The sequence below is a fragment of the Simochromis diagramma genome, unplaced genomic scaffold (genome assembly GCF_900408965.1).
Source record: "Simochromis diagramma unplaced genomic scaffold, fSimDia1.1 OVJJ01000682.1, whole genome shotgun sequence".
NCBI classification, from domain to species: domain Eukaryota; kingdom Metazoa; phylum Chordata; class Actinopteri; order Cichliformes; family Cichlidae; genus Simochromis; species Simochromis diagramma.
Genome location: NW_024387359.1, coordinates 2059845 through 2084314, shown reverse-complemented (window position 1 = coordinate 2084314; position 24470 = coordinate 2059845). Strand labels below are relative to the sequence as shown.

Sequence of the window (24470 nt, the reverse complement as noted above, 5' to 3'; positions counted from 1 at the left end):
CTTATATTATCTTTGGGATATTTTAATATGCTTAAAAAATTTTCTGGTACTAGGAGATCAAATCCAAGGTCAAAGTAGAGGTCAAAAGGTCAAATAAAGGTAATATCTTAAAACTTGAAATCTGACTGCTTTTTTATGAATGAATTAAAAGAGAGTCCATTTTTTTCTTTCTTTTTTTTTTATAATAAGAAAACCCCGGTTGAGTGCTTTGTCATGCAATATCATTTTATTACAAAAAACGTTTTTGGTCTTTTTTTAATCAAATCCCCTCATAATGGCGATGGCATACTCCCTCACTTTACGTTCACCCTCCATGTCCATGATTCAGCACATCACCAGTACTCACACAAACAGAAGGTGACATTCATTTTAGCACCATTCCTTATCAAGAATGTTGATGACAAACTCCCAAAACAACATTATAAGTCTAATTCTGATAAATGCACACAGGGCGCTCACAGCATATAAAAACAAGTGTGGTTCCACCAAACACAAAAGGACACTTAATTAAATTTATTTACAATAAGATGAATGAAATTTAAAAGAAAAATCTATTTTAAAAAATGTAAAGTGGAGTGTGTAATATCATAATAGTCCTATGACACTTATCTTTTATTTTTCGTACACTTTTATTTCAATGTCCTCAGACATTTTATCTAATCAGAGGGACTGACTGTTACTTTCACTTAAAGCCATTTTAAAAACATTTGCAGTCAAATGCTACATTTGTCACATAAGATCCTGTTAGGATCAGTTATTGAAACAGAAATCTTCCACGTTGTTGAGTTTGATCGTCTGTAGCTCCTGGCTGTCTAATAGCCTGTAGCTGAAAGACACGCGGTTGACAAACTTCCCGCTGGACACCATCCTCACCACAGTGTTATCACAGCCAATCTTCATGTGAGCTGCAGGTAGAGCAAAAGGAAATCTTAAGTCTTGACTGGTGTTTTATTTAAAGAGAAGAGGAGGCAGAGAGATGGTGTGCACTTACTTGGTCCAGTGAAAGCGATGCAGAGGTCAGTAATGGGAAGCAGCTTTGATGTATCAATGCCGTTTCCCCCCAGCAGCTGTACAAAGTCCCCTGATTCTGCACATCCGGGCATGGATCTCTATGGAAATCAACATAGAGTGTGATACAAATACTAACTAACAAATACTAAATACTTATTGTGCAAAATAAAGGTACATATAGTGAATTTTTAAGGACAACATATATTATGAGAATATGTGTTTTTTAATAAAAAATATCCTAAGATAAATTATTTTAAGTTTGTAAAAAAAGAAAATGTCCTACCAAGCACACTTTAAAAGCTTTTTACCTTTTTTTACGCTGATGTTATTTTGTTTAGAGCTAAGAGAAAGCACAGTCTGGTGCCATTTCATCTCTTGGAGCTACACCTTGTTGTGACTCTCATTTAAATCACTCCATAACTGATTTGAATCTTATGCCTTATATACCTTATACCTTAGTATGAGATCTGAATTTGTTATGATTTTAGGGGTCTGGTCACTTAAAATCACTAATATTCTCAATGCAAAAATCACTTTTTACTTAAGGTTTCAGTTGCTATATAAACTGAGAAACCCTGTAACACTGAAGATGAATTAAAAGCACTGCGGCAATATTCAAGGGTGTTTAGTGACTTTCTTTACCTTGGGGAGGTGGTTGTAGTGGCCCAGGCTGAACTCTGAGATGCTGATCTCTACTGGATATATGATGGAGAAGCTGCAGTTTCTGTGCTGCTGTGGGATCGCCATTGTGTAACTGCCCTCTGGTGACTGTGACATGACATTGCAGGCTGCAAAACAATAGACAAGGGTGGATGTTGCAAATATGATCACTTTGATGGATGTTCAGATAGAAGCATAGGAATGTACACATAACCTAAAGGCTGGGGTTGTACATGCATGATTCACATATACATGGTGTTAAAGTACCTCTTCAATTTGTTGCATTGAATGACAAATGTCAAAAGGTCAAAAATAATTCTATGCTTGTGGTCTGTTACACAAGCATTTTTCAAAGCACTATTTCACTATTATTATTATATCTAATTAGTAAAGATCAGGTAGTTTCAAAGAAAATGAAGAAAACTTTAACGCCTTCACTGAGGTCAATCTCAAAAACACTTAAAAAGCAGGTTCATCATCTAAGTTGCCCTTTCCTTTCATGTTACTGTGGGAGAGCATTTGCAGCCTGTCCTTGGTCCTCATCCAGGAACACAGTGGTGGCAAATTGTCCACTAATGGTGCAAGTGATGACTAAAGCACCATGTCAGGCTGCCAGTATCACCACTGAATTACACATTAATTGCAGTGTAAATGGGCTGAAAGCTCAAATGGTTATGTTTATGTGCATGCAGGGAATTTTAGAGTTTACTTCTGAAAATGATCGTCTACATACGAAAGGGGTTGGTGTGTTTCCTGACTGTCAGGGTGAAGCTGCTGCCGGCACTGTGAATGCGGAAGAAGACCATGGCCACGTTCTGAGAAGAGCGCACGCTTTTCCTCAGCGATCCAGAGTCGCAGTAATCCACATAGCGCTCGAACAAAGGCAGTGGGTGATCGTGGGTGCTGGGAAACTTTTCCCCTTTCATCACCCAGCCGTCGAACACCTTGATGGGATATATATTAAAAGACAGAAGCTTTAAGTAGAATTTTATATTTAATCGCAAATTATTTCTTGATGGTTTTACTAATGATGAGAAAGAATATTAAACTCTTTAGGCTGAAACTTAACCAGTATGCAATCAATAGGGAAGTGATTTTCAGGTAGCTCACCTAAAGGAAGCAGGTTTGTGCCCAATTACTTTATGTTTAAAGAGCATTTTGTCTAATTAGGATCCAAGATAACAGACCCCAGTATTTGGTGACATGGAAACACAGAGCAAAAGCTTTATCACAAAAGCACAAAAAAGTCTATGTCATTACCTGTAATTATCCAAAAATCATGCAATAAAATAAAGTTTTAAGCCCTTCAAGCTCAACGTGACCAGATGCATCTACCCATCTTGTGATATTTTGCTCAATATAAGAGGAGGGGAAAGGTGTTTCACGAGAAGCGCTGTTAGCTTACAGTGATGAAGTCTCCTCCCGTGCAGTCAATGTCAACGCTGTCATAATCCACACTGATCACTTCATTGGGCTCTGCCATGAAGAAAGCGGCACAGCTGAGCTGAGGGCGCTCTGCTGTGAAGGTGAACTGGCCCTCCACTGCAACCATGTCCAGACAACCTGAAAGGCATTCCAGGAAAGAATTTGAAAACTTTGCCAACCAAATATGAAAAATTATAAATAAATGAAAACACATTGATCTACTCTAATTACTATTTATTATATTTATTATCATTTTTTAATATAAATATCTTTTTCTGCTGCGTTTTCATTCATTCTCTACATTTCAGCTCTTTTAGCCTATTGATTATACTTAGGTGTTTATCGAGAGCAATTTTGGTAAAACCAAAATTAAGAGACAGAAAACAAGTCTAATTTACCAAAAGTATACAAAAACGCTGCCTCCCCTTTTATCTGTTCTTCAAACGCATAAGTTGCAAAAATTAAAAAAACAAAAACAAGAAAAACCAGCATAAACCATCAATTATATGTTTATTTAAAATATTATAGATAGATGTCACGTGACTTACGTAAAGGTCGGCGATACATCAACTCTTCGGGCATTTCTCTCTTGAGTTCCGAGTTGAAAAATGAATATAATTCATCTTTTGTGATTTCGTTGTTCTACAGAGAGTGGGAGAGAAGTTTGGCGCGTCTCGTTTGTACCTTTGAATCTTCTAAGAAGTTTCTGTATCTGTCCGGACACTTACCTCAATATACCTGGAGTCTCCCTTGAGGACGGACAAGCACAACACCAGAAAGAAGAGCTGCTCCCGGAAAGTGCGCTCCATAACGCGCATCTCTGTCTGCAAGGCTCACCTGAGCGGAGAAAGTCTGAGCTCCTCCGCGACAAGCGCTGCTTTTTATAGGAGCAAATACTGTAAGGACCAAGTGACATGTTCGCCCACCGTGGACGCCCTCCCCTCCCATACGATCCACTCCTTAAGCAGCCAATTGCGTAGCTGTGACGAGAGCAAGGGACGAATGGATGAAAAAACAAAGACAGAAAGGGAAAAGCTGATCTTCCCTTCCCACTCATCTTCCCTCAAAGCGACTCAGGTAGCTGCTGCAGCCCTCCCAGACTCATACCGATCATTAAACAACTCACATTGAACATGTTTGCCCTCTTCTCTTTGTTCTAAATAAAAAGTGAAACGAGTGATGCATGCACAAGGGCCTTTTACACTGTGTAACAAAAAGGATATTAAATCCTTTCAGTACTGTGCAAAAGTATTGAGCCACACCTTTTAAAATATTGTATAGGATTATTGAACACAGGTGCAATGATCTATTGAGAAATGTGAAAACACACACGAACATGAACTATATAAGACAAAAACATAGTTGTGCATCGTTGTTATGACCACCTTTCATGCTTTCTTGCAGTTTCTTCAAATAGTCTTCAGAATTAGCTAAAAAAAAAAGTCCTCCAGGATTCTCAGAGGACATTCAAAGCTCTTGTCTGAATGTTGGTTACCTTTTCTTCAGTTCTCAATATTGCTACGGTCTGGGTTCTTCAGAGACCAATCCATGGTCCATGACTTGATGTGTTCCAATTGTGCACTTTTGAATCCAGGTGCTTTCACAGCAGTGACGGTATGTTTGGGATCATTGTCATGCTAAAAAATGAAGCCATTGCCAATCATATGCTTTGCAAATGGTATTGTATGGTGGACTGGAATCTGTCTGTACTTTACTACATTAATAATTCCATCAGTTTTGGAAACATCCCCAATACAACAGGCTGAAATGCATCTCTCTACCATAATAGAGAGACACGGCATTCCTCAAACTTTTTCCTCCCTGTACAAAAATAAAAAAAACATTTAGCTCCTTGGAGCAAAATGTAAAAAAAAGAGAAAAAAGCTGAAGACATTATTACACATTTTAATTTTTACCATTTTTAAATGACTTTAGATGCATGTTTGGAAATGTTAGGCATTGCCCATTCATTATAGGAAATATTAAAATTTTAAAACTTTCTGCTTTATGGATACTTTCATTGATGAATCAGAAGTTACATCTGTAAGTGACAAATTAAAGCACTGTTTCTTCGTGGGACAAAATATTAATGATGGCAGTTATCTTTTATGAAAATAATGTGACACACTGAATATTCTTTTTTCCTTTTACAATTTCTAAGACCTATGTCAATAAATTCTAATTGAAATTTTATTTGGGAGCAAACAAGAAATGATTATGCTATCAAAACACCCGGACAAGCATTAGAATATGGATGGATGGAAGTCATTTAAATTGGTCATTTTCCTGGAGGTAATGTAACTGAACCATGAAGCAGCAAAACAACCCCATGGTGGCATAATACTACCAACACCATGCTTGACATTTGTACAGTGTTCATAGGTTTGAAAGTGTCAGTCCTGGAGCAGGGCCTTCTTTCTTGGTCGACACCATCATAAATGCAAATAACTTGAACTTGCGGTTCTTAAACTGATGATCTTGGAATCTGCAGTTGGTTAGAAATGACTCCAAGAGACCTTCCCAGTTTGTATAAATCTACAATTCTTCTTAGTCCTTCACTGAAATTCATTTTTCTTGGCACTGTTTAAAACAATAAGCACTCTAAAACGAATCCTTTTTTCCCTGGCAAAGAGAAAATACCAGTTGTAGTCAACCATGGCCTTGGTCTTGTCAAGGTAAAAGATATTCTAGAACCTTCAATGTGGGCATCCATGTACTTGCTTGCTTTTTGTGACCAATCAGACTTGTCTGCGCAGAATTTACATTAAAATGCACCAACTACTCATGCATCCAGGTGGTGGACATCTAAGAAGCATAATAGGAATGATTACTCAACTCTCAGGTTTCCATGTCTGCTTCTGCAATGGAGTATAATCAAAGCATAACTAAAATAGCCACTTGTTACAACCAGAATATGCTCAAGAGCATCTCTGAATGCACAAAAAAAGATTGGATTAGCTGGTCTGATGAGTCTAGATTTTTACTGTGACATGCTTTGTATCACGCTGCTGGCAGTGGTACAATTGTGTAAGGGATTTTTTTTTTTTTTGCATATTCTGGACCCCTTAATACCACCTGAGCAATGTTGAGACACCACAACCTACCTGAGTGTTGTTGCTAACCATCTCCATTCCTTTATGAATACAGATAGTGCTGTTGAGGCATGGTGCTAGTCCTGCAACAGACTTGTGGCCTGTCCAGGATGTACCCTGTCGCTTTCTTAGTGTCAGCTTTGGATAAGTTGGATAAGGACTGAATGAAAAAGTCAGATCATTCTTACTCTGGACTGTTTCAATGTATGCAAAAACTGTTTGTACTTTTTAGTAGATTAAGCACAAATATATAGTTAAACTAACAGTGTAGCTTACTCTTAACTCAAATAATAATGTAGAGAATGTCAAACACAACAGAAACTAGATTAACACAGGCTGAGACAGAGGATGATTGTCTCTGTTTCTGTCTCACAGCACAGTTGGTTAATGGGAAGTTTATACCAAAAAAACACTGATTCATGTAACAACCTTCAATGTTTTCCACACCATTCACTTCTCACCCAGAGTTCATTCACTACGCCTGCCTCATGTTATGTAGTCATAACAAACCCTGGGGGCTTTCAGCACTGTAGTCTGACTTGTTTTTTAGGGTGAGAAAACTCGAGCCAAACACAAAACACCACGCAGTGTCTTAAAATGTCATCCTAAAATTTTTCATCCAGGAGAAACTCATACCATAGTTAATTAATATGATTTAACAGAAAAACAAATTACATTTGTAAAGAATGTTTGCTTATTTTCTGGGTCTGAAAAGGCATATTCACACATTATTTGTGTAAAGTTCAATACTGCAGAGAAAAGTTTCAAGTTGCATTCTCATTAAGAGTCAAGGACACAGAATACTTGTCTCCCACCTGTCTGGGCTCAGTCCCTGAGGTCTGCAGGTGCCTCTGGCTGTTGAAAAGGTCAATCCATTCTAATGCCGGTGTAATCCACACTCAAAACAACATGTTTGTTTCTCCAAGATAAGACTATGTTTAAAGAAACTGGAAAATGTATTACCGTATTTTCACACACCCTTAAGGCAAATCGAATTTTTATGTATGTTTTTGCAATATAGCATTTGTAAAAGTAATTGCATACCTGTCCCCCCACTGTTCAAGGTTATTATTTAAAAAGCAAATATAGTAATATATTGATATAAACAATATTATTTTAATAATAATGAGAGGGAATACTTTGTTTTCTGAAATACTCAGACCAGCCTGCTTGATGCCACCTTCAAAGTCACTCGAATCATCTTTCTTCCTCATTCAGTTTGAACTTGTCTTGATGATGCCCAAGAGGATTGGTTCGCTGCCTTGGGATTGGTTGATTAGATATTTATGTTAATGTTGCTTTGAAGTTGAACAGGCTTACCTAATAAAGTGATGGGTAACTGTATAAGATATTCCTACTGCAAGAGATTCAAGAAGATGTTTTGTGCATTTGGGTTTTTTCCTAAATTCTTCTCAGTTTTTTGAAGTAGTCTGTAAGCAGCATGGTTTGGCTTTTAAAGTTATCCATACAAAACAACTATGTTGGCTCAAACTACAGATTGTCAATGGACTATTAGTTAAATGTTATGTAATGGAATTAGTTATATGGCAAATGTCATTAAAGCTAAAGACTACCATCCAAACTTCATGAAGAAACCAGAAACTTTGCCTTTTTAAAAGAGCATCATAGAGATATGCAAGTTAAGTTTTATTCGGTGAGATTTTAATTTCTCCTGACAGAGATGATAGACATCAGTCTATAAAAGCTTATCATCATGTTGACCAAATAAAAGTTTAATCTAAGTGCCTTTCAAACAGTAAAGGAGCTGAGTTTACTGTGTCTTTACTCTCTTGTGAGGCAGAGCTGTGGTCAAGCTGTTGCTAGTCGGCTGTATTACGCTTAAGTAAAAACATAGAGGCTAAAATGCAAACAAATTAAATCTTTTTCTTGCTATGCATATTGAACTGGCACACACCATTTTTTTAAATGGAGTGTAATAAACAAGCTTTTATCCTTTGTTTATTATTGTAAATAGTAATAAATATCAAATGCTATATGCATCTCACCTGGTAGCTGGGACCTAACTGCTAACAAAGGCAAAGTGTTTTTCATTATTGTAAATATACTGTGGCCGTTTCTATGGTAGAAATTCTACATGCACATAATTTGCAAAGAACATATATTTTCAATCGCAAATACACTTTGCACGAAGCACACAAATTGTTATTGTTCTAGCATTCGAGCAATATATCTTCTGTCACTTTTAAGCCATGTGTGGAAAAAGTCTTTTGATGAGCTAATTAATCTGAGAAGATTCTGGCCATCTTAAGGGGTTCTGTAGGTTTTCGTTTGGCAGTAAGACTTTTTGCTGAGTAACAGGGGTCACTAAGCATAGGTGATGTCCATCGAATTTACATAAAAGACGGACTTAGTATCGGTTCCATCCATCCATCCATCCATCACTCTGTCCAAACACATTGACACAGAACGTATGTTGCAGAATGCTGTGTACACAATGAAATGGCAAATTATTAACAATAATAATTAGAAGGGCTTTTGGAAACCCCACCATCAAACAAAGCAAATGAGCTATGGCAGCTTTAAAGATCCAAACCAAAATGTACTGGGTTTTGTTTTTGCTTGGTCCCCATTTTTCTTCCAAGTTTCACGACACCAGCTCAGTGGTTTTTCGATAATATCCTTGACAGACAACAAAGCACTGAAAATGTACAACGACAAATGCAAACATTAACAAGAAGTGCTTAGAAGCTCTCAGGATATGAGGCAGAGTGAGAGAAGGTTAACAATGTTGAGTCATGCGTTGAAAACAAATGAGAAAAATACGGGTTAATTCTAAAGGCCGCAGGTAGCATTTGGCATGAAAGAATATCTAATGTAACAGATGTCTGTTTTTGTAAGTCGTAAAAGAAATAAGTTGTACACGTTGAGGTTGGGGAAAAAAATCTTCCCTAGATCTGTAACCTTGTGTTCAAATTGCAATTCCTAGGGTCTAAGCCCTGCTTTACGCATTCCCTATGTTCTTTTCTGCCAAAAGCTACTCTTTCACTTTTATGTCCATTTTACACAATGTGTGTGTGTGTGTGTGTGTGTGTGTGTGTGTGTGTGTGTGTGTGTGTGTGTGTGTGTGTGTGTGTGTGTGTGTGTGTGTGTAAGAATAATTGAAAATTATTGAATTTATTCATTCACACTAAACTGAATGCGGACTCAGGCTGATGGGGTTTTCTTATTCAAAACTAAAGTACTGGTGAAATCAACACAATTCATGCTGTGGAGGACATCAAAGTCAAATTTTCTGTTTTCTCACAGTCTATTTGTTAAATGGTTTCACTAAGATTTGCAAACCTTGCGTGGTGGAAAATTCGGGGCATTTTGAAAGTCAGTAGGATTAATTATCTGAAAACTGTTCCTGTGTGCAAAAACTGTGTTAATCCACTGTGTGTAGATAATGTGCAGGTCAGTGGAAACCATGACCTGCTGGTAGAGCTAAAGGACAAATCATTATAACACATTCTCTTGGGAAGATGAATGTGCCAAAACAGATAAATGCATAGTACAGATAACAGCACTCAATGTGCCAATACAAATTCTGAACATGTTGCCTCACAGGAGCCAAACAGTGTGACTGATACGCTGTGACTTGACTCTGACACTGTCTTGTATCTGCTCTTCTCTGACACTGATGAATGGCTTCACAATCATTGGAAAGTCAGTTAATGAAAACTTAAATCATTATCAAAATTGCAGTTCTTCTGGCGCTAATATATTTTCATTAATAAAAAAAATTGCCTTTCTCATCACACCATAAATTGTCACACCTTACAGATAGTCCCCCGATTCTACAGTTTGATGCTCACACCAATATAAATAGCTGAACAGGTCCAGGTTTGATCATATCATTCTGAGCTTATTGTTAAGCCACAGTGCCATCTTCTTCAATCACCACCTGTCGAGGGGGCATGCAGAGACACATCTACCAGTACCCGTTCATCTCACTGATAAAGCTTTGCCACTAATGTATAATCTTGCTACAATTTCTATCCATATTTTTGTGACTTTGTGGTGTTGTCCGCCTCATTAGCACTAATTGAACTGAATTTTCAGTGGAAGATACTGAGAACAATGACCCTCTTTATAGAGAACTTAATAATGGATTTTAAAAAATTCTGCTTTACTGTATGGATTTCTTTTTGCTAATTATCCTAAGTGATATCCAAACCACAAAGCAGCTCCTGTAACTTACATGAACTGTTATTTTAAAGCCCATACATGCAAACAAATACACAATTATACATAACACTCACAAATAATAAAAATGTGTTTCAGTATGCACAGAATACAAGTTTGCAACAAATGTTTGCTATTCAGTAGTAAGCAAACAAATATGCACAGATGAGTATACTGAATGCAAGTCAGCATCACTATTGACGATTCTTTCCCCTCACCCTCATTCAGTCATTACTACTTCCACTGGAGGGATTTCTTCCTGTTAAAAGGGAGTTTTTCCTTCCCACTCTCACCAAGTGCTTGCTCATGGAGGCAAATGAGACTGTTGGACTAATATTGCAGGCTCTTTACTTTGCAGTTCACAGAGCATTAAGGCAACAGCGGTCCACCGTGTCCATTTCATGCTTTGCCTCTCCAAAACATGAAATGGACGGGCATGCAGAAGTTGCATTAATAGCAGGGGGAGATAATATATTTAAAGCCACAAAGTACTTGATCATTAGCTATGGGGATAATATATGTTTACATGTAAGTGCATTAATAACTCTGTTTAAATACTTTCTCATGATCATTTTCATGTTGGCTTGAAATAAAATACCTCCCTCTGCTGTTATTCCAGTTTAGTACAACTTCTGCATGAGTGTACATTTCATGTTTTGGAGAGGCAAAGCGTGAAAAGGACACAGTGGACCGGCGTGTCTATTACACGCTTTGATGTGATATTATTTCAAGCATAACATAGCTTGTCTTTGAGCTGTATGATGTAGATTGTTGAAAAAAATGTTATATATATTGGGCAGTGTGATGGTACACTGTTGCCTCACAGCAAGAAGGTCCTTGGTTCAAATCCACCATCTGGTCATGGCCTTTCTGTGTAGAGAAACAATGAACTGTGGATCCTTGGGACAGCTGTTGATATTACCCTGTTACTAAAAAATACACTAAAGGCTCATTTGAGGACACAAACATAAACAGTGAAGAAAACATGACAACTTTTGGAGGGATATTAATAACACGTTTGTATCCTGCTCCACTGACAACTCGAATTTGTTTGTATCGTATTCCTCCTGTTTACTTTTCATGATACTAATACACTTACATTTCATTTCAGAGAAATATTACACTTCTTACACCACTGAACATACATATCAGATTTATTTCTGGGGTGAGAAATTGTTAGAATATGTATTATTACATCAGCAATGTTATATTATAATAATAATGCAATAATCTTAAAATACATTTGCTTTCTATGAAACAGTCCTACACAGTGACATCCACAGAGAAAAGTGATGATTGAACCGAAAGGTATGTATCCATGGACTCATGCATATTTGGACAAACATGCATACACACACACACACACACACACACACACACACACACACACACACACACACACACACACACTTACACAAAGGCTTATGTTTTGTACACTTTGATGGCTGAAGTAGGCTTTTGTGTGTGTGTGTGTGTGTGTGTGTGTGTGTGTGTGTGTGTGTGTGTGTGTGTGTGTGTGTGTGTGTGTGTAAGAAGGATTCAGTTCAGCCATGCATAATTCAGATTTAGAGAAACAAAGGCCTGCTTATGTCATAACAGTTTAAGCTACACATTCTTGCACGTTAGGCAGAAGAGACTAAAATCCAGCTTCCTGGTAAACAGGATGAGAGCATATTCAGCATCTTTAGCTTGTAGGTGTCTTCCTAGAAAGGTATTTCCTCATTTTTTAAGCAGACAAAATTGGTGCAAGCCTTTTTTATAGCCCTTTACATGTGTTTATATTTATTATAACTACTGCATATGTTGTTTTCCACACAGTCCTTCGCAATTTTTAATAATATTAAAGAAAAAGAAAAACTTCTCAACGGTCAGTATATATTGCAGTAATGGGAAGTCATCCACTGTACTTCTCATGCCCTCTGCTGGCTGGATGATGTTACCTGTAACTCACATCCACCTTTTTCAGCTTGTCTACCAGCTTTTACATATTTTACTGATCATTAATGTTTCTGTGAATTTTCAGTGCAAATCAAAAGACAGTTAACAGTTAGCTGAAAGTTATCATTTGCAAAGTTAATCATGCATCTTCACTCTTTACAAATGACATATTTTAAATGCATGTGCTGGCTCTAACTTCAGCTTCTGCTCAAACTGTATGCACACACAGTGTTGCTGACTCACAAAATGAGATACATTTCATTAGATAGGCACCCTCACAGCAAGAGGGTTCTGAGTTCCCACCTCCTGTGTGATGTTTGGATGTTCTGCCTCTGTTTGTGTGGGTTTTCTCTAGGAAACAGTCCAAAAGCGTGCTTATTAGAGTAACTGGCCAGAGTGTGTGTGGTTAACCTTGTGATGACTGCTGACTAAACAACATCCAAGCTCAGCTGGATAAGTGGTTAAGATATAAAATGTTTCAATAAAATTCATATCTGGAAATGTTGCGGAAGAAGACTTGTGCAAATGGATGTGGCTGTGGCTCAGGACATCCAACAGGTCATCTCAGAAGGTCGGTCCATCCAGTCTGCAGTTCTCAGGTTCAGTATTTTGGGCATAATCCTGAACCCCAACCTGCTCCTGATGCATTCATCAGGAGGTGAATGTTTGCTAGGAAGCACTTAAACATAGAAGTAGGTTGGAGTGCTCAAACAGAGTAAAAAACACACAAAGCACATTTACCATTTAGCAAATTTCATGCTCCAGAATTGAAAGTAAATATTCTTGTGTTCATTTGTAAATATTGTTCATAACGTTTTAATCAGTGACTTAAAAATTTTAAGCCCTCGCTTTCTTGCATCCCACTTTCCAGTTATATGTGACCTACAGCTTGTTTAGTGATAGCACTAAAGAGTCAACTGATGAAACTGAACAAGACAGCAAAACTTGTAAATATGTAGATTATTAAGGATCTTATTGCATTTTTTTTTTTTTACTTTACTGTATCAGATTTCAGCAAGCTTAATATGGATAGTGTGGAGATAAAAGCCTAAAGAATAACAAAATGACGTCCGTTATTTTTCAGTTTCAAATGATTTTTCAGGTTCCAGGCACAGTGATTAAGACCACATGGTCACATGGAGCCCCCATTCCACTCCCTCTCAGGGAGAATTCTTCTTTAACCTCTCTGCTTGCAATTTTTTGTGTCTATCTCCACTGCAGTTATCATAAAAAAGCATTCATCTTATGATCCTCCTCTTTGATTTAGGAGCTGGAGCCTATCCTCTGCTGTCACAGAGCAAAAAGCAGGGTATGTACACAAAAGGGCCCAAGTCTATTACAGAGCTAAAACAGAGATGACATTTATTCATAGCCAATTTAGAATCACCAATTAATGCATGTCTCCAAACTCCACACATAAAAACCCCCAGCCAGTATACAAGCAGCAAACATGAAGCAATACTATATATTACATGCAAAACAATCTGCTTTTGTTGTCTTTTTTCTTTCTTTTTTTAAATATGTCTTGAAAATTGCTAATTATTGTATATGCTTTTATTTCTCACAGGAAAGGTTAAATGTATAATTCAACAGAAAGTCTGAGTTCTGAAGGTCCCTTTTAATCAGAATATCATTTTACTACTTTGACTCAGTCTCAACAACAGTCTGTCTATCTGACTGTAAAAGCTGGTGTCTTACTGTCAGTGTTATTATTGTTAACTTATTGCAAGTGTGAAGACACACAAACAAAAAGTACTGAAAAAAAATTAAAGGGGGGACAGCTAGATTCTCTTTAACAGTTGGTCACTTTAGTCTAAAGAGACATTGTTGCATATGGAGACTTTAATGTCTACCTGACTGTGAGTCTGAGGATTTCACAAACTGATTATGCATTTCTGTGCTACAGTTTGTCTTCTGTTCTAAAGTTCTCATGTCTTCCTCCTGAAAATCCCTCTTAGTATGAAATTAGCAAACTCATGCTAAAAATAAACTAAATTACTACATTGTGATTTTTTAAAAAGTTATAATAACTTTGCTTAACATGCAAATCAAATACTGCATCTGATTAACCCAATAGTACTATTAGTAGTCTTGTACTGTTGTAGATGCTAAGGGTGGAGTTAAATATACTTAATATCTCTTTTGGTAGTTTAATCTATAGGAACACATTTTATGATGATAATGAGCTCTTTAAAAGCAGAGCACTTTAAAGCTGTTAAACAAATAAAAGGAAGTACAGCCAGTATCACGGCAGCTGGTGAAAGAAATGTATTCACATGACTTTCCAGATTCAAATTATGCAATCATGGTGTTTGATAAACTCTTCTGAGCTTCTGAGATTTCAATTTCAAATAATGGTACAGTCATATAATATGCTGTGCGCTGTATAATAATATACCATAAGGCAGAGACTTGGGACAGGCTGAAAATAGACTGCAGTTTGTGGTAAATGCAGATTATGAAATTACAAGGATGCACAGGTATTATTACTAACATAAAGTTATATTGAAAATGTGTTGCTGAATACTGGAAAGTGAGCTCAGGCGGTGCTGACTATAACTGTCAGATATACTGGTTTTTAAATAACCTGATGGTGGAGTATGAATGCCTCCTACATCTCTTTATACAAAATGTTGAACTTTTTCCATTTTACTTTTTGTGTTAACTTCACAGAATATCACATTACTACTGCTTTTCACCAGGCCGTGTAAAGGGCACTAGGGCCACACGGACACCGGGCCTGCCCGGTGCAATCTGAACCTAGGTTATGGAGTTCAGAGGCCAGCGTCTAACTAACCATCCAGCACTCTCTACCTGTGGAGCTCCACGTAACTCTGCCGCTCTTCCTACAGGTCTCAGATGCGGAACCAGTGCTTACTTAAACTCCCCGCTGTTTGCATTATATACTGAAGGACAAAATATTTGGTTTTGAAACATGAGCGGACTGTCATCAGAGGCTTTCCCCCCTAATGGACCACGAAAGGTAGGCGCTTGCCGAAGTAAATCCAACTCTTATTTTGGGCTTAAAGTGAAAAAACTTTATGTTAGTTGTCACCGTGCACTTCCAGACCTACTGCCTATAGCTTAAGGCTAGTAGCAAGGAACTAAAAAAGAGGAAATAATACAGGCTGAAATCTAAGATTATAAATTACACTTACTACCGTGAAAAGTGGAAGGGGTCGCACTGTTATCTGTTCTTAATTGGAACATAGCCGTTATTTTATTTCTGTGTAGTTCTTGAAAAAAAACAACGTTGTGTTGTTTTATTTAAATAATCAAATCATAAATTAGATTGTCTTGCTTTATACGCGTCATGTGTAAAACTCTGAGCAGACCACGTCAGAAAAGCTCATTAACATCGCTACATAGTTTGTAGTTGTCGTCAGCCAAGCTGGCAAATGAAAAGCGAGTATTTTCCCCTAAAATATAGCCTAGATAACTGAAGAGCTGCGATGACGAACCCTCAGCACGTATGAGGATATTTTATCCTGTACAACCACCTGACTGTGTTTCTTTCTGTTTATTTACCATTTAAACCAGCAGTTTATGAGCTCGGCCACCAGAGGGCCTTCTAAGCAGAAGCCTATTGCATACTGAGCAAGTAAAATTAGGTTTCACTGTAGGTTCAGTGCTCTTATATGCAAGTAACCAGACATTTTGTATTTAAAAACAGCGTTAGAGGAATTGTATTCATTTAGGTATCCATATATTTATTATTTATTTAGATCCTTAAACAAGAGACCATATTTCGATCACTTCATAGGAGTGACATCAGTGAGTTCTTGGACTACATACATGTGTGAAATTGAACTTTACAAACTACACACCAGATTAAAACAAAAAACTGTGCCAGAATGTTTGTTGTTTTTATCTAAGCCCCTACTTCTGGCATTCTTTACTGGGTCGGATTACACACATCTTTAAACATAATCTTTATTTTACGCTCAGCTAGACACCACTAAAGTTTTATGACTGCATCTTGAAGTGTTTTGACGCTAGTGTGCTGACAAATGCATTGACAGACACATAAACTCCTGCCAGTGTGCTCAAAATTGCCTTTGTCATGATCACACACCCACACACAGTATCACACAGGGAAATAGTGCTACGCTGTTGCAGCTGATAACAAAAAAACTGAATGTAACATTGTAGTATTAGTGACGTATGTGTGACAGCATGTGTACACAGCTTTCAAATGTTGCAACTGTGAGAGCTCAGTGTTTTTTACATACTGTTAAGTGGTTCAATAGAGTCACTTATGTAACACAAATTATAAGAAAATCACATGTTTAGTGTAGTTACATGTTATATGGTTTTTTAACTTAATTTATAAAGATTTATAAATTAATTATTTGCATTTACATATTATAAATGCATAAATAAATATATATAAATAAACATATTTTGCTGAGCAAAAGTAAACTATCCCATAGTGAATGTGAATTAGAGGGAAAGCAGCTTAAAACAACTACTAACTGTACTACGTGGCTACTTTTGACAAAGGACAGTGATTGTTAAACTTTATCAATACAGCTTTTTCACTTCTCCCTATTCATCTTTGAATATTAAACCTCCAAAAGTATGAGGCCATTTCTTCCATATCTTATTTCTGTGTGTCTGTCTCTAGGGATCACCTGTCAGGTCAATAAATCAAATCAGTTGTATAGTTATGTGGTACATGTGGATGGAATGGCTGAAGTGATGCTGAGAGAATCATTCACTGAAATTATATGCTTTGCTTGCCCACATGGACATAAACCAGACCTGCTGCTAGAGGCACTGCTAAAGTGCTTCTCTTAATATATTCTCATGTAGAAAACACTCTGTAACTGTATATATTTTTGCAGCGATACTTTGTTTTGATGGCTAGCCTTTTTTTCCCAATATTCATACAGTTATATGAATAACTGTTTTAAAGCACCATCAGCAGGAATACTTTCGAAAGGTTTTAACACTACCCCCTCCACTGACGAAATATACCAGCAATTTTTTTAAACATTATACAATAGATTGAAAAATAATATTTTATTTATGTGCAGTCCTCATTTAGGAGTCTTGCCTAAATGAATAAAGGGTGGGTGATTGCAAATAAAAAGCTAAATATGACTGTTTTGCTTACGGCTAAATGCAGCACTAAGTAAGAATATGTTTAAACAAATGTTTGTTATATGTTCTGAGATTATGTCATTCATATTTGTAAAGTTTTAGAAATTATAATGGAGGGTATGGCCTCAAAATAATTTTAATTGACTAATTTATTGTTTAATTCACAAAAAAGGGGGGGAAAGTGCAACACAGTTTCCCAGACCCCAAGGCAATGTCTTCAGTTTGCTTGTTTTGTCATCCAGTGCTTTCAAATTCACAGCATAAAGTGACAATGAAAAGAAAACAAAAACTCTTTTGTTTGTGAAATTATTAAGCAGTTCATGTAATTTTTATTCATTTTGCTTGATGGTTAAAATGATTGAAACTTGAAAATAATAATAGAATATTGAGCAAAGTGTGTTAGTGGTTTAAGTCCTTAATTGCTAATGTGAAAAAATAATTCAGGAAAAAGTACCTCGTTAAATTAGTTAGTTAAAGCACAAAGTTAACATAAGTCAATATGAATAAACTGTGCAGTTAGATTTTAAATAAATGATATGCAGTTGACTGTATTTTCAAAGCAAAATAAGTTTATCACATGTTGAATGAGTATATTAAACATCACAGTAAGGTTAAGAGTTTGTGCATGGACTGTATATCAGGCATTTATTAATGATGTAGAAATCATCACTGTACCTTTCCTGAAATATTGTTATTTTGTTTTGATGGTCATTCTGCATCCTGTAGTAATAGGTAGCCTACCAAAAAGTGCAAAGTATAAAAGATGGATATAGCCACCATGACATCACCAACTGGCTGGTGAGGTTCAGTTTGAATCCTCGGGTTGAGTGTTCATGCTGTCACCGTCTTGGTGTTTTGAAAGCATGTATGACAAACTAGAGGTGGATCTGACTGTGAAACCACATTCTTGTTGTCTAATCAGTTGTTAGTCACAAGTTAGCTTAAACTGAAAAATCTCTTTTTCTGATATACATGGACTAACGTGCACTAAATGTTTTATTTAATATGACTTAAAAAGTATGATTAAGACAATAAAATCATCAGGAAAGTATTTGCAGAGGTCAGGGCAGAGGATCATTCTCCCAAAGAATCTGGAGTATTTCTGCTACCACAGGTAACGCCCCCTGGGGGCCACAAAAAAATGCATGTTCATTGTAGTTATGGCTATGATTTTCAGACCTGGACGCTATGGCCATCATGAACTCAGTAATGGATACCAGCAATATGCAAGTAGTATCATGAAAACGTCTGAGTTATACATCAGGTCAGATTAATTCCCTACCACCAGTCCTTTCAGCTGTTAACATCAGACTGGTGTTATGTAGTCGTCTTGGGTAAGAAAAGGGTTTACAAAACGTCTTTTATTCCTACAGCTGTGAATATTTTAAATAAGATGTCATGGAAGATGGTTATTTTAATTTTGCTTTCATTTTGAAGACTTTTTTTTGGTTGTCATATTCTTGTATATATTGTTATTCTTGTACAGACTGCAATTTTTTACTCTAAAGCCAAATGTGCCAAAAATGAATTTATGTTGCTTTGTGACTATTCTATTCTATTCAGCTCTATACTTCACTGTTCCCTAATGCCCTGTTCCCAAACACACACACACACACACACACACACACACACACACATATATATATATATATATATATATATAGAGAGAGAGAGAGAGAGAGAGAGAGAGAGAGAGAGAGAGAGAGAACTGACCACTGACCAGAGAGGTTTAAGATTACACCCATCACCGGGTCAGGCTTCGGTAACAAGCCCACATTGTTAGAGCCCACATTTAATTTTAGTGATGGAAAATAATAATATTTTTTTATCCAAAATGTCAAAGCAAATAGTTTAATACAAAATACAATGGAGTGCAGTTTTATTACAGTTTAAATGCATTATGTGACACATCTGCTTAGATACTCAGTTGAAAAACATAATTATGTTTAAGGATAAATTATAATATATCAAATTATAACTGGCATTTACAGAATTTCTGATCCAGTTAGTATCACATTCAATAAACAAATAAGCACGTTATTACCAACTATCCTAATCTTGAGTGGAAGAATGAATGTTTAAATAGAAATATTATAATGATTATTGTGCTTACATGTCAAACGCTAGTTTATTTTTGGCAGCAGAACTGTAACAAAAGGCAATAAAAAATTGTCTATACACACATTTTATAAAACATTTTCTTCCAGAAAACAATTATGTCATCCCCCCCTCCCCCCATTTCGGCTGAAGAGTAAATATACCCTGTTCTCTAAATTAACCACGTGCCTAAAGGTGAGGCGGGAGGTTGTTTGAACAGTAAGTGGTGTTTCATCAGGTCCCCATTACTGTGATAGCATTATCCATAATTCAAGCGGGGCTTTAAAGGACCCCTGGAGTCACAGCATGGCCTCTTGGGAGTTATGAAGGCTCGTTCTGCAGAGTCAAAAATTATACAATGTTGGTATGATGGAGATAGAGAGAGGAGAGAGAGAGACTAGGAAGCAGAAAGGAAGAGAGGGAGATGGACCGTGGCCAATGATCAGCAAGCAGAATAGCTAAAGTAGAGAGATAGAAGAGATTTCATAAAGGCTACTCATCACAGGCCGAAAATGCGACCATGTCACCGAGGACGATCGGAGAAATAAAGCCGGATATGAAGCAAGAGGTGATGAAGAGCCGCCAGGTGGTTTAGACCATCTATTCATTTTATTCATTAGTCCGGGTCATTTGATGGAAGCGCCGGCGGGGAGAACGGGTTATCGGGAAGCTTTAGATCATAGCCTGAAACACATTTTGTCCTCAATATGAAGTCGAAGTCCAAAATCCGCCAATAGCGGGAGCTTGGGAACAAAACCGAATTCGTAGGTCGCATGTTTTAAATAATTATCTACATCTCACGTTTTCCCTCCCTTGATGTTCTCGAACGGAGGTGTGTGGAGAACAGAGCGATTCGACCCCGCAGCCGATGCCCGGAGAAAAAAGCAGCCTGTGTGCAGGCAGCTGTGGACGACAGGAAGGTGGTACCCACGAGTCGGTGTTTATTATCTGGGATCTGACTCCGGAGGCGCGTCGCTGAGGTATGGGCTGCGCTCCCAGTATCCACGTCTCTCAGAGCGGGGTGATCTACTGCCGAGACTCAGACGAATCCAACTCCCCCCACCAGACCACCACCATCTCTCAGGGCAACGCAACCACGCTCCACGGGCTCTTCATCAAGACCGATGCGGCCGAGACCATCCCTTCCGTCATCACCTACCAGAGTCGGCACTCGCGCAACAACTCGTGCCGGGATCGCAAGGAGAACAGTGGAGGGCACATCCGCATCGAGGCCGAGACGCAGACCAGCCACACCAGCGTCAAGGTACAGTGGCTGTGACAGTGGAACGCGTTGAATGAACCGAACATGGGTGTGCTGGCATATGGTCACCGCATCAGCAGAGTCGTGAGTGAAAAGCACACTTGCGAGAGGGCCATTGTTGTTGTTGTTTGTTAGTTGATGAGGCCCAAACCTGTGGGTCCGGGATTAGAAATCTGGCTGCAGTTCATTCAATCCCTCCTCATTAACTCGCCCTGTGTCAAGCCATGCCTGCAGCCAGCCATGTGTGTAACGATGATGATAATTGAATGTATGACATATAACGGTGGCCTTACTAAAGGATCTGGTGTAGGCAGGGTGTTATGCTGCATAATTGCATTTTAATGCACAAAATGTGTTAATCTTAAGAATGAGCTTACACGTTGACTGAGGACTCTGTAGCAGCGTGTAACACAATAAGAAGATAAGGGCATTTTAAGTTTCTATTGAAGAGTACCTGCAGAAGATGGACCATATTTGTGTTTAGTATTTCTTTATAACACGTGTTTGCACCACACTCCACTTCATTGTATCCACAGGAGAGTTATAATTGCTCATAAATGCGTTACTAAGCACTTATACATGATTACATATGTACTCTGCAGTGTGTTATGAAACCATGTTCTATATAAGTACTACAGAGTTTTAAAGGCAAGAGTTACCAGAAGTTTTTACTTTACAAAAAAACCCAAACTCAGGTCTAGCTTTCCCTGAAATCCCCACTTAGCGTGTTTCTCGCCATCAGCCATCTCATGTAGTCTAAATCTGTGCTATAAGAAAAGCTTGTTTGCAGGCTTTTGTTTATTATCTCTGAGTACAGCCCCAAAGCTCCAGGCAGAGGTTCCCGGAAGCAGACAAAGACATGAAATGAGCAACTGTACATGCAGTGGGTCAGTACTTCAGCAATAAAATGCAAAGTGTGTTTCAGATTGCCTAAAGTCAGAGGATCAGCTCAGATTTGATAACTTTGGTTTATATCCTTTATATCAACCCCATTTATGATACTGTTTGCTTTAAGATGTGTAAAAACCTATTAATCTAATAAATTAAGTCATTATGAAGAGGATTATTATTTGAGTCATCGTGGAAAAAAGAATTAATTGCTATTAATTTAATGTAATAATCTGTAATGCAGGAGTCAAGCTTTCGGAAACAGCCACATTTTTGTGGATAAGTACATTAAATGTATTTCAAAGTTTTTCAGAGAACAAGTTTTTTAAAAATAAACACTATTTTTTATACTGAAAAAAATGGTAAGCGGCTCACTTAATGAACATATTACAGATATTTAAAACGTTGATAACCACGTGAAAACTGAGACAAAACTGAGCACAGCACTGCTCTGCTCTGCTTAGCAGTTTTCAAATCTTTTCATGAAGTTCGTGTGCTTTTTACTTGATGAAGGATTTCTCTCATGAGGAAGCATGTGAACAGATACTTCTTCATATTTATGATCAAACCCCAGAGGATATAACTGTGTTTTGCTAAGAAGTAGTCTAGCAGATGATCGTGTCATCAGACTCTGAGAATACATTAACCCATTCAGGCCTGGATGAGATTCAGAGACTTTTATCTCTGAGGCTAGCATGGTTCCAGTTGTTTTTGATTGTTCATATTAAAAAGCTTTTAAATTGTCCTTATTTCACATTTGTGGATAGTCTTTAACACTTTTCATTCATTTTTCCTGATATTTGTCTTGTCTGCTCCTAATATGGAAGAAATTTGGCACGCGTGAAACGACAAGACATCGATATGACATGAGTCATTCCCACGAATGAAAACATTTAGTCACCTTAACCTAGACTTCTTGCCAGGAGCTGGAATTATAGCAAACAGTTTGGTAACATTTAGGTTCAGCAGTTGAGTACTTTTTATAGATTTGTGTCATGAGTTAAGTGTAGCTCAGACAGTGTGTGTGTGTCCTGGTTTGTCAGCAGTTCCTTACCGCTCTCTCTCAGTACCCCCCTCCATGACTGAGACAGGATCAATGATGCCATTTATTATTAAAGCCATCTGCCTTACCCTGCAGGATCTTGATCATCTGACACAGTGTTGATCACGCTCCTGTGTGTGTGTGTGTGTGTGTGTGTGCATGTTTATATACACCAGTCATTTGTTTACCCCTCTGGTCAGTACATCAGGAGTGTGAACAGTCACATGTAAAGAACCGGTACTGGTTTCCCCACAGGGCTTTATGCCAAGGCGCTGATTTAAAAAAGGAATACACCAACAAAAGCATGAATTGGCAGATTCTCACAATCAACCAGACACATTTTGTTTAGAACACAGACTGTATTTAAAAGATGGAAGTAATTTTTGTGACGTGACCCACTGGTTCCTGGAGTCTGCAGCTCCTCTTTGTTGGTGCTGATGGTTTCCGAGGTCACAAGGGACCATATTCAGACCATAGGGTGAAGTGCAAAATTATCAGCTTATGCTAGCAAACCTGGTTAGCAAGGTGCATCTGCATTACACAGACTCACATTTCTGCTTATACTGCAGAGAAACAAACTAAAATACTAGAATCCCAGTCTTTGTTTCAGACAGCACGCATGTTATTTGTTAGATAATTTCATTAAAAATGCTCAAATCAGCGCAAACACTCTAAAGACGGCTAGTTCACTAGTACGTTATGGTTGTCAGTGTTGCTCATGCAAATGTCAACTTGCATAATAGCAGATGCTAACACATTTGGTGTTGTTTCGGCACCTAGTTTAGTTTCGGTAACCCAGTGTTAGAGGCTGGGTTAGAGACACAAATGTACAAATAAGTTTGTCTTTACTAGCATTTAATAACATTTCAGGGTAGGGGAATAGAGATTGTCAGATGACAGAGAGGGAGTGTGCCGCATCAGTTGGAAAAGATGAGACATTCTGAAGAAAACTGCAGAAAATCCCACGTACCTCAAGCACTGCATTTCTGCAGGTTGATGTCACAGTTGGCATCCGCAATGACCAACACAACAATCATAACCACAACTATAGAGACTTTAATTAGAGGACATGAGCCATAGCAGATACGATCTGCCCATATTAGCACTCCTGTTAAAAAAGAGGCCATGCCTCTAACTCTAGGCCTTAATTGTTAATTATATATTATTTAATGAATTCTATATTGTTGGAGCAAATCGGCTTTAGAGGCCAAAAACCTTTGCACCAGGCTATGCATTATTTACATGTTATAACGTGGTAGTCCCTGGGGAGTGACTCATATTTATCATATCATATTTAACAAGTCCAACGTGGATTAAACATGCAAAAATTCAGCAATGATAAAGTTCTGTGTTCTTAAAAAATAAAATAAACCAGACCAAACCCAGTTAACACAATTCTTATAAATTCATGCCAGTTTATAGAAGGTCTATTTTAAGTTTTTTCTTTGGCAAACAAAAGTGAGATCAGGATTGGAACAGAATGTTGCTGCTGGTAATACATAAAGTTGTAGGTCAGCAACAAACAGACCAGTGCTGTGATGAGAAGATACACCATATAATTTGTGAAGATGCAATTTATTCACAAGTCAGCATATCTAATAAACAGACAAAACACATAATAACCAAGAAAATGTTTATCATATAAATTGTGAGACTGGATCCATTATACTTTGTTTCATTGGCTTTCCAGATTGTAATTTTGATTTACACATGACATCTGTGCAAGTATGCACACCAAACCAAAGCTAAGCATACACAAACCTCA

The 24470-nt window shown here is 37.6% G+C and overlaps 2 protein-coding genes across 3 annotated transcripts in view; one reads left to right on the top strand and one right to left on the bottom strand.

Moving 5' to 3' along the window:
- Positions 1-3972, bottom strand: LOC120718719 (corticotropin releasing hormone binding protein). The gene is made up of 7 exons (XM_040007370.1): positions 3825-3972; positions 3645-3738; positions 3077-3234; positions 2405-2615; positions 1654-1799; positions 992-1109; positions 1-905 (listed from the first exon to the last, which is right to left on the bottom strand). The coding sequence occupies exons 1-7, from the start codon at positions 3912-3914 to the stop codon at positions 751-753; spliced, it is 972 nt and encodes a 323-aa protein (XP_039863304.1). The 5' UTR covers positions 3915-3972; the 3' UTR covers positions 1-750.
- Positions 3973-15102: 11130 nt separating this feature from the next.
- The window catches only part of pde8b (phosphodiesterase 8B), a 51825-nt gene continuing 42457 nt past the window's right edge, over positions 15103-24470 (top strand). Inside the window, exon 1 of one of the 2 annotated variants that reach the window (XM_040007278.1) lies at positions 15103-15294. In XM_040007278.1, coding sequence (XP_039863212.1) covers positions 15247-15294 — 48 coding nt within the window. In that variant the 5' untranslated portion in view covers positions 15103-15246. Of the gene's footprint in view, positions 15295-19546; positions 20779-24470 lie in introns of those variants that run through there. The other variant, XM_040007277.1, reaches the window with a different exon arrangement.

Excerpts from the sequence above, each read along its gene's own strand:
- LOC120718719 (XM_040007370.1), bottom strand. The coding sequence starts at position 3,914 with ATGCGCGTTATGGAGCGCACTTTCCGGGAGCAGCTCTTCTTTCTGGTG. Across the intron at positions 3,739-3,824 it reads GAGACTCCAGGTATATTGAG|AACAACGAAATCACAAAAGA; the intron begins GTAAGTGTCCGG and ends CACTCTCTGTAG. Across the intron at positions 906-991 it reads CATCGCTTTCACTGGACCAA|CTCACATGAAGATTGGCTGT; the intron begins GTAAGTGCACAC and ends CTCTACCTGCAG.